This window comes from Phoenix dactylifera, chromosome 7, assembly GCF_009389715.1.
Source record: "Phoenix dactylifera cultivar Barhee BC4 chromosome 7, palm_55x_up_171113_PBpolish2nd_filt_p, whole genome shotgun sequence".
NCBI lineage: Eukaryota > Viridiplantae > Streptophyta > Magnoliopsida > Arecales > Arecaceae > Phoenix > Phoenix dactylifera.
In genome coordinates, this window is record NC_052398.1 from 194,883 (window position 1) to 205,927 (window position 11,045).

At 39.2% G+C, this 11,045-nt stretch overlaps 1 protein-coding gene across 1 annotated transcript; it reads right to left on the minus strand.

Annotated features, from left to right (window-relative positions):
* Positions 1–206: 206 nt before the first annotated feature.
* Positions 207–4,476, minus strand: LOC103721518 (protein STAR1). The gene is made up of 4 exons (XM_008811769.4): positions 4,245–4,476; positions 3,743–4,084; positions 674–861; positions 207–554 (listed from the first exon to the last, which is right to left on the minus strand). The coding sequence occupies exons 1-4, from the start codon at positions 4,258–4,260 to the stop codon at positions 300–302; spliced, it is 801 nt and encodes a 266-aa protein (XP_008809991.1). The 5' UTR covers positions 4,261–4,476; the 3' UTR covers positions 207–299.
* Between the last annotated feature and the right edge of the window lie 6,569 nt (positions 4,477–11,045).

Consider the following 11,045-nt stretch of genomic DNA (forward strand, 5'->3'; position numbering starts at 1 on the left):
CACGTGTGGACCGGTGGTTTTTTTTTTTTTTTTTTTTTTATGTCCATCTAGGTGGGGAAAAAGCAAGGGTTGGAATTGGAGGCTCGGGTGAAAAACGATGCTAACTTTCAATCTATTTGTTGGGTTCGAAGTTTTTAATCTGCGAAGGAGTTACTGCAACATAGTTGGAGTCAAGGCCTGGAAATATATCCTAATTTCACCTGTGAGATTCTCAAATCGCTTGCTTAATTTTTCCCAGAAAGGTCATTTATTATCATTGGTGCTGCCAGAATACGAACAATTTGCATCAAAAGAAAGAGTTAGGCACTGAGTTCCAAGAAACGGCGGGCCATGGGGTGCTGGGCCTGGGAGAGACCAGAGGGGTCCAGCACCTCCACCACCACCCCGCCGACGACGAGGCACAGCACGTCGGCGATACGCTGGATTTGCTTCACACTGTGCGACACCATCACTATAGTCATCCCTCGAGACTTTTTGAGCTGCACGATCGCCTCCTCAATGTTCTGTGTTGATATAGGGTCCAATGCACTGGTAGGCTCATCCAATAGCAGCACCTTTCAATGACAATTCAACGTCCCACAATTCAATCATCTAAAATGGAGTTTGGTTTGTTGACCTAAAATGATAAGCATTGGTGCTTAAAGGAGGGATGAGGAGGAGAGGATTTCATTACCTCAGGGTCATTGGCAAGGGTGCGTGCCAGGGCCACACGCTGGCCCTCCCCCACGGACAAACCGGACGCAGACTTGGAGGCAAAGGAAGGGTCCAGGTCTGCCTGACTCAATAGCTTCTGTACCTCAGCTTCAGTTAGTTTCTTCCCTCTTAGCTGAGGTCCAAACCTAACATTGTCGGCCACCGTGCCTGGCCACGCAGAGGGCAATTCACGTAAAGAATAAATAAGTTGTGTGACTAAGAAAATAATAATAATAAATAAAAACTTGCTCTTTTTATCGCCTGTGAATTCTAACTTTTTGTCCTGTTGTTCTGCTTACCTTTACGTGCAGGTGAAATATCATAACCATAGCATGCAACTGCATTTTTCTGACTGCTCTGGCATTTTTCTTTTTTTCTTTTTTTTTTTGGTGATTATTTAGTCCATTTTTTGTGGTGAGTATTTAGTCTAGTTTTAGCTCCAGCAAACTACAACTGGAAGCAAGGTGGCTGGGTCTTTTAAGGAATCTTCTTAAAACTGGGTTTTGCCATTTGCATAGAATTGGATATTTTAAGATAGAGCTGATCCGTACATATACAAATCTCAAAAAAATCGTAAAAATATGAGGTAATGGACTTCATTCATCATGCACGTGTCTCGATGATTGACCTGTAGTAAAAATACGAGGTAATGGACATGGTGCATGGCTATATTGATGCACGCAATGTAAGACATAATTTTTTATTTAAAAAAATTATATTTTACATTACATGTTAGATTTTTTTTTTTTTTTGGTATAGGCCCTATTTATGATGCACTTGTCTTGATAATTAGCATTTCGTTTGGGGGATAATTTTTTATGAATTTTTCCCAAAGCAGTTGAGGTAAAACCATGGGATGACGAAAAGCTATCATGTGACGTATAAGCATGTAATAAATTCTCTGGCAAAAGGCGTCACGAACTACTTTTTAAAAAGTTGAAGTGGCCGGGCAGGGCGCACCACGGGACGAGATAAGAGAGGGACAGGCGCCAACCTCCGAAAATTTTGTGGAGATCAATAAGAGGAAGCCGTCCGTTTTCAGCAAACAAAAAAAAAAAAGAGGAAGCCGTACACCACCAACCAAGCCCGTTCGACCGTAAACGGACGGTGCCGAGTGGGCCCCACAGGCTCGTGCGACCCGCACCGATGGCGTACTTTTACGCTTTCGTTGGATGACCTCAACCGATGTTGCTGTCACCCCCCGGTGAGCATTACCCGCTCTTAAAAAGTGTCAACAATATTTACAAGGTTAAGTGAAATCAAACCCGCAATGCACATTGCGTTTCTCGAGTGCAAGTTCGGTCATAGATGGTCACTACAGGGGAATTTCAAGTTGAACCGGTCCGTATTATCGGGTCTAGATTGATATTTGATTCATTTTGGCTCGTCCAATTAGAAAAAGATTTAAAGTTATATGTAAAATAAAATGTATGCCTTATAAACCTTTCATTCAAAATCATAATCATGGAATTTGAAAGATTATTTATATACTTATTAAATGGTAAGGAGAGAGAAACTTAATCCTTTTCCAAAAATTCAGAAAAATTAGAAAGAAGATAGTAGAAAAATCAACTTTTCTTAATTATTTTGCTTCCTAATTAGTCATGTAAAAAAAGAAAAATTGCTTCCTAATACTTTTCTTTATGCTCACAAAAAATTTCACGCACAAAAAAAGAAATTTGAATTCAAATTGTTTCCTAATATTTTTCTTCGTGTGCATGAAAAAAGAAAATCCAAAGTTGTGCAAAAAAGAAAATCGAAGTCTACATAAAAAAGAAAAATCTATCATTGTTTAGTACTAACAGTATTAATAAATAGTAAGTTCTTTCTCATTTTTGCTCGTATATCAACTAGTCACATATTTATATGTTTTCTTATTTATTTAAAATTTGTAAATATGTTTGCATACTTTCTTATTAAATTATTCATGCTTTCTTATTTTATATGTTTATGAGATACAGAGTATCGAGAAGAGAGAGAGAGATTTGAATAAAATATTCATTTCTTCTTTTATAGAACAATGTATTTCTTATCTATAATTCCTTTTTGTGTAATTACGAAGTTAGTTCAGAGCAAGAGAAGCATAGGTTAAGGGTCTTGAAAAGGGGAGATAGTATATGAATTGTGGAGAGAGGAGAGGATGACGTACATATTGAATTGGTAGAGATAAGTTTTTCGGTTTTAGAAAGAAGTACAAAAAAAAAAAGAGTGATGGAAGGGGTGGGTGGGTAGGGCAGGTAGAGAGAGACTGGGATCATCTCATGTTTTTTTTTTCAAATTGACATGATGGAATGAGTGGGTGGGTAGGATAGGTCGAGAGAGAATGAGATCTTCTCTTCATTTTTTTTATTTCAAATTGACATATATATATATATATATATATATATATATATAGAGAGAGAGAGAGAGAGAGAGAGAGAGAGAGAGAGAGAGAGGACTGCTGTGTTTTATGGAGATACAGAGGGTGATATTGTAGATATCTGCAATTAATATTACAAAAAAAAAAAAGTTTGAAGCACAGTTTCAATAGATTTTCAGGTGAAGAAGGAACATTTAAGTTTGGAGCGCATAATTTCTCAAATGGATGAGGCAAAGAGACAAGTTATCAGTAAATGATCTATAGTTTCTGTTTGACAGCTGCATAGAAGACTGCTATCAAAATACCTAGCTAACCTCTTTTTCCTTTTTTTTTTCCAATCTGCCTCCTATATTTATTTTTCATTCTATTTCCTACTCCTTCCCCTTATATTTGTTTTTACGATATTTTCTAAACTATTATGTATTCCTTAAAATGCATAAATTTTTATTTAAAATTTTATTATCTTCCTGCGTATGGCACGGATGTCATTTCCCATATAAGTAATTAAGCAAGCGGATTCCTTTAATTCTAACGCGGAAAAGCAGCTCCACCGTTCTGATCGTCAACCAGCTCCACCGTTCTGAATCTTCTGATAGTCAACCCGCACCGCATGGCTCCCTTATGGCCTTATCCTTGGAATAACAAATAATAACAGAAGGTAATACAGAGTTCAGGACGGGAATAACTCACCATCGAAGAGGGCCGGGAGCTGGAAGAGCATTCCGACCTTGCGGCGGAGGGAGAGGACATCAAGGCCGCAGATATCTTGGCCGTCGAGAAACACGGTGCCGGGGGAGGGTTCCCAGAGCCGGTTCACGGCCCGGAGGAGAGTTGACTTGCCGCTTCCACTCGGCCCGATCACCCCCATGATCGCACCTTCGGGGACGTCCAGGTTGACCTCTCTAAGGATCGGCTCTCCGGTCGTCTCGGAGAGCTTCGTTAGATTCCGGACCTGGAGCTTGGCCGCCTCCTTCGGCAGCTTCTGACCAGCTGCACCGTCGACATCCACCAACAGATGCTCGCGAATCTCTTCTGCCAAGCCAGCATACAGAATGAATCAGAAACAAGCAGCGTAGGATGCATCGGAACCAAGTTGGAATGAATTCATTCGGTTCTCTCTCTCTCTCTATATATATATGTATATATTATAACTGGGGAAATGAAATGAAATATAGGAGAAGAGGATTATTACGTTGCACAGAGCCCATGGGAGTCCAGGGATTCGAGTTTTTGGAGGGTGGTGGAGGCGAGATACGGGAGAGGAAGACGGCGAGGGACAAGGATAAATATAACTGCAGGAAGGAGAGAGGCTGGATGTGGCCTGAGACCTCTTGGAAACTTTTAGGGATTATGTACTATGTATGGTGTATTTTATTCAGAGGGATGGGGCCGAGGCTTTCACTCCGCCCCATGTCGCCTAAGAAATAAGACAGATGGGTTTGGGCAGGGCGGTCTGGTCAGAGTCACTACAAAAACAAAAAAAAAAATTCTGGCGATTGTAGGGAGGTTGGATCAACCAGTCTAGTTGTTTAGCTTCGAGGCGATGGAACTCTTGGACGGATAAATTGACCTAGAAGTACCTTTAAATTTGATGTATATTATTTTGGCCATTATATAAATTAAAGTTGGACAGAGTTCAGCATGCCAAATTTTAGGAGGCTATAAGTTAATCATACGACATTCGATTGAGATGATGATTTTTATACCATCGGATAGCTTTTCGAGATCTACAACTTCAGGCCAACTCCTTAAGAGGTTAAATTAGGCCGAAATATCATTATTTGAGCTCCAAAACAGGACTAGTCAAACTGAGACGTTCTTTTCGGGATGTTATCTTCCAAATCGTGAAGAATTGAAGACGGAAGAGAAAATTAATATAAAAGTCGAGATCTACCTCCTATAAAATTTTAGTTTTTTTCTTAATTTCTATTAGTAGTATTTATTTTTAGAGATCTAATCCTGTTCGAACTAAGGGATGAATGAAAGGAAGGACCTCACTAGTATTATAAATAAGAACTATGTATCTCGATTTATGAGGTATGAAGTATCAATGAAAGAAAAGGGACTCAAGCCTTACTTTTGTAGTTGTTCCATCTTCTTCTAAATTATTTTTGAGAGATTTGAGCGGATTTAGAAAATTTTTCCTTTTCTCCGATTGGATCATAAGTTTAATATATAAGATAGGAAGGCAGAAGGAAAAAGATTTATGGTTAATTATCATATTTGGATTATGTTTAAAGCGGCCAAAAGATACAGCTACAGGTGCACAGACAAAAATGAGGTACATGGCATAAGCACGAGGTGAGGTGGTAGATAGAATTATGCATAAAATGTATTAAAACACTAGACTAGTATGATACATCCGGCTTGCTAACAAAATAAAAAAGGACAAGAAGAATCAAAAGAAAACTTAATTCTAGCATCTATCTCTAGCATCTTTATTCTCTATTATTAGAATCAAAAGAGAACTTAATTCTCCGAGCACTATACTTTACCATAGTGTACTACCTCGACCCATCTATCTTCTATTAATTATTTTACAAAAAAATTAAATCTCATATATGATTTTTATACCCACTTCCTTTAGCTCCAAAAAAAAAAAAGACCGGAGTAAATGAAGTCCAAACCAAGAATTCCGGCATGGGAAGATCAAGTCCAACGAAAGGGTGTTTGTGGACATTTCGCCCCAAGAAAACAAATGCTCGTCCAAGAGGACGAAGATCCTCTTCCAACCCAGCCCACAAAGCACCTATCAGCTGTGGACCATAAACGACGAAGCTTTGGATCGTTAAAAGAAATAAAAAACGAATGGCAAGAGATCGAGAAGCGTACTTATATGCATGAGAGCGGGGAGGGCAATATCCGTGGTTATTAGAAGTACGAACCGGACGTACGCCACCGGCGGCGAATTCGGTGTGTCCCCGGATGCAACCTCGCCCGGATGACATCTCCAGGTACCGTAGCTATCTCGCTAGTCGCCAAGAATTCCCATTTCCCTCCCTCACATCCCATCTCACGGATAGCGGGAATAACGGGAATAGGATTATCTGGGGGAGGCTGCCTCGACGAGTCTCACCTCATGATCGATCTTAGCACGGGAGTGGGAGTTATCTGGGGAAGGCTGCATGCCGACCTTGACGACGTGACGTCTTCGTCAGTTTATTCCCTTCGTCTTACCGACGGGATCCCCCGATGTCCCTACCTGGGAGCCTTGTCAAGTCCACAGCATCCAGAGGTGACCTCTGCTCGAATATTTTAGCAAGTAGATGCAGCGTTGTTCGCCAAAAAAGATATATAAAAAAAAAAAGTTGCAAGAAGTTTTTTATCATTTTGATCAACAAATAAACGGGAGTTGCAGAGAAAAAAAAACAAAATCAATCTAAAGGTTCCAAATGAATGACTTCTAAAAAATATATAAATAAATTTATTTTATTTTATTAACTTAAGTTTTTAGGACAAGTAGTGATTTCAACATTGTATCAGAATGGAGGTCTGAGTTCGAACTGCACATTTTAATCTCATTACTAAAAAATTTTACATTTTAGATTTACCCATTAAAGAAAAGTCCGGCCTATATGTGCGGAGGAATGTAAAAAAATATAAAAATATATAAATAAATATACATCATTCTATAAGCTTAAGCTTTTGGGATAACTGGTAATTTCAATATGACTTCTCTTAAACTATTATTTAATAAAATTATTTAAGTCTACATGATGGAGATAAATATTTAAATTGCTCTAGAGAAAAAAAAACGATGGTGATATCTGGGGATAGTTATGAATTCTAGATGGGATGAGTAATCAAAGTTATGGTTACACATTTGATGGCTCATCTAGTAAAGAATTTGACAAATCTAATTTCAAACAAGTCAAGACCTTCAAGCTTAACCTCTCATCATATGGATGCCATGTTTTGGAAACGAGAGGAGTTAACAGTTTCTAATACATTTTAGGCTGATTATAAAGGCAGTAAAATATTTTTAAAAAAATTTAGAAAGTTGTGGATGTAAAACATATGCCAACAATCGTTAGCTTAATCGATTGGCTCCTTTTGACTAAGATATTGTCCAGCTTGAAGGTGCTCAAGTTCTGGGTATTGCTAAAAAAAATTCAAAACATATAACTCTTTGACTTTTAAATAAAAATTTATGTTTAAAAATATGAAATGTTATTTTTTTATGAAAATAATATTATATATATAATATTATTTTCATAAATTTATACTAAAAATCTAACATCAGACTATGGCCACATAACCTAGTAGCATGGGTCAGATAACAGATACAACATGCACAAAATGTCAGATAATATATACCACTATTCTAATCATCGGTGGCTCGGTGTTGAAACTGATTTCTCATATTACAAGTTAATAGGCAAAGTTAAAAATTAAAATACTATTGAGGATATAGCCTCATACCCCTAAATCAGATCGGTTAGGTGGTTCAATAGAGATCAGGGATGACCAATTCTAATAGTATCCAAAAATAGCTAAGGTGGGGGGCCGACAGGCCGCCCGACGATTATGAATCAGGGCTCTTCACCAAAGCCAACCAAAAGTCAATGAGAGACGTCCTTACCAGGTCCAACAATCCTAGAGAGAGACAATCTAGGTAGAAAGAGAAAGAAGAGGAAAGAGAGATCAAAGAGAGGAAAAAATAGAATTGGCGGCAATACGAATGGAAGCCAGCATTTAGAGAGGAAAAATAGAAGATTTCCGAGAATCGCTTCAATCTAGGTACTTGGTGTTAGATGTATGCCCTAGAAGCCAATTTGGCTGACACATTGTTGATTCTAGGGACATAATTTTGTACTTGACTATTTATTATTGAATAAATAAAAGGCATCTTTTCATTCATATTGTTTATGTGTCTATGAATCGTCCAAGAAATTAATAAGATGATGATACATATTCTCAAGAGTTGAGAATTTGAGCCATGTATCATTGGTGATTAATTTCTAAATGCTCCTGATCAATGGATCATCACGAGGACGGTGATCGATCCGATCAGTGCACAGATCACTTTCCTTCTGGATGGACGAGACTTGAGTCCACAGTGTAGGGACACTGAAGTGATAGTGCAGGTGCTTGTTAGAGAACAAGGGTACTGAGCGTGACCAAGACAAGAAGTCACTTGGATGTCTATCCACTCGTCAGTGACTTGCTTGATGTTGCAGTAGTGTGACTGGTCCTTTGACCTGCGGTGCTTCGGCTACTCACAGTGAGGTTATTGTAGTTTGACTGCACACATACATGGTCTCTAGCCATATGGGTCCATGCAGTGTAGATTGGCTGCAGTAGGCTCACTGTAGGAGTAGGGTATGCACCTATAAGGAATCTATCGACCTTGATAGAAGAGGAGTGATCCTATGTGATTTGTTAGACTGAGTTCTAAGACCTTGGCCAGGGCGGTAATATAAAGTGGAAAAGGAGTTTTCCACTATCGAACTCAAGTCGAATAAATCTTGACATATGACAGACAATGGGGTTTGACGAGTTGTCCATGACCTCCGTCCTGTAGGGATCCACGATAGTAGGACTGTATCACATGTTAACTGCACCTAGAGGTTCATCATTCCATTCTGCTGGGTAGCCACTACATGCTGCTAGGTGTCACTGGTGGATGGTGGGACTCATAGGGATTATCTTGATGATCGATAAATCCTAATGAGTTGAGTTGGAATCGTTCCAACCCATTGAAAGGAGTTTTCAATGATATTGTGATAGAGATCATAATATATCTCACTACCAGTCAGAGTAGAACCTATGGGGTCACACACACTAGAAGTATTGACCGATCCGATGGTTGAAAAGTGATTATGAATCACGAGTAATCAATTCGATTGATAAGAAGTTGAAGAAGGAAAGGGAATAAATTAATTGGACTTGAAACAAGAATCCTACTTCGGGTCGGATTCCTAGAGTCCTAATTGGATTAGGACTGGGAATCCTAGTTGGAGTAGGACTGAGATTCCTACTTGGAATAGGATTCCTACAATCCTAATGAGATTAGGAATTTAGAATCAAAATCGGATTCCTACTTGGAGTAGGATTCCTAGAGTCCTAATCAGATTAGGACTTTGGATTCAAATTAGAGTCCTAATTGGATTAAGACTAAAATTAAATAAATCCTAATTAGATTAGGATTCCTTAAGTCTAAATTAATTAATAATCTAATGAATCAACATGACTCCTAATTGGATTAGGATTGAAGAGTTCAATTGAGTCATGGTTCATTCAAGTCCTAGTTGGATTAGGACTAGCATAGATTGAACCCAATTGGCTAATCCTAATTGGATTGGGATTAAACCATGAGAGAGGCACCTAATCCTCTTTGGAAGAGGATTAGGTTAACCAAGTAAGAGGGGCATCAGCCCCTCTCCACATGGCTAGGGCGACATGAAGAGAGGGGGCCGGCGCCCCCTCTTAGGTAAGTTGTCATGGAGCTCCTAAATGTTAGGAGCTCCACTCCCTTTAAAAGGAGGCTAGGGCCGGCACCCTAGATGAATCCATCCCTCTCCTTGCAGCCGTGGCCTCCTCCTCTTCCTCCTTGGTCTTCAACCGAAAGCAAGGGAGCAAGAAAGATCTCTTGGCGGTCCTCTTCTTCCTCCTTCGTTTGGGATTCGAAGCAAGGGAAAGCAAAGGTTGCATCTAGCCTTCTTGTTCTTCTTCAAGATCCCTTCTTCTTCGTCCTCCACTCAAGCACAATCAAGGGTTGATTGAAAGAGAGGAGATCAGCCATCAAAGCTATCTCTGCAAGGGAGCTAGCACCCCGGTGAGATAGAAAGCTTGGATCGGTTCCTGCTTCGTGTGGATACCCGTAGAGGCCAGACGTTTGAACGGCTTCAAGCAAACCCTCTTCCAAAACTACGAATTCAGATTTGCGGTGATCATCTACCCGCGCAAGGTGAAGATTTGATCTTCCTAATAGTTTTAAAAGTTTTAATTCTTACCTAATTACGAAAGGTCTCGAAACAACGTTCATGCGATGAACGTCGAACCCGTGCATGCCGATTCCGCTGCCATCTGATTTAATTTTTGAAATATCAGCGGCATGGGCGGGTTCCCAACACTTGGGCTCTATGGCGAGATCAAAGAGAGAATCGAAGGAGCTCTAAATAGAGTCAGAGAAGAATGGAATCCGCCCCTTGGTCAGATTCCTTCCAAAGAGGTCGGGAGGAAGAAGACCTCCATTGGGAGTCTTCTTCCTTCTTTGCCTGTGCCCGGCACGTGTGACCCCCCATTTGCTTTTTCGGCTTTTGGGCCAAACTCTTTCTAATTGGGCGATCAAATGGACTATGCCCAGTTCACCATAGGCCGGGTTTTACATCAGTCTCCTCAATATTTCTGTTAGCATTTTGATTGAACCTAAGGGCAATAAATTTGGTTTTTACTCTTTTCATAGTGCAATTCCATGAAAGCCACCTTATGTTGCATAAATTTATTAAATGATGGAATCCACAAGCCGTTGACAACCAATTTAGCCGAAACCATCTCATGTACGGCATTATTTTTTAAAACGAATCAAAATTGTTTATTTTAGTATAATTAAATTATTTTATGAAAGTCAAAATGCATATATCTATGGTCCTCTAATTTAGAAGAGAACCAAATGCAAGAAATTATATATATATATATATATATATATATATATATATATTGTTTATGTTTAAATCATTGTCACCGGTTCTTCTCATCCTAATTTTTGGGTATGGCTCAGTCAAGTCAAGTTATCCATAACGATCGGCAAAAGTTAAATAAATAAATATATAAAGACCTGTTGCTCTACCCAAGATGGGAACTATAGACATATCACATCAATGGATTTACGCTTTTCGTTTTATAGCAGACTTACCAAAAGTTCCCACTGTTTTCTTTTCCTTTTTTTTTTCTTTTTTGAATAAACCCGCTGAATCCTTCGTGGCACCATGAAGAAAAATCCATGCAGTACTGCAACCGCCTCCCCCCAACAAAACAAAACTAAAATAAA

Bases quoted from the DNA above. Each gene is read 5' to 3' on its own strand.
- LOC103721518 (XM_008811769.4), bottom strand. The intron at 862-3,742 runs GTGAGTTATTCC...CTGCGTGGCCAG, and splicing joins GCTCCCGGCCCTCTTCGATG to GCACGGTGGCCGACAATGTT. The intron at 555-673 runs GTAATGAAATCC...TGTCATTGAAAG, and splicing joins CCCTTGCCAATGACCCTGAG to GTGCTGCTATTGGATGAGCC.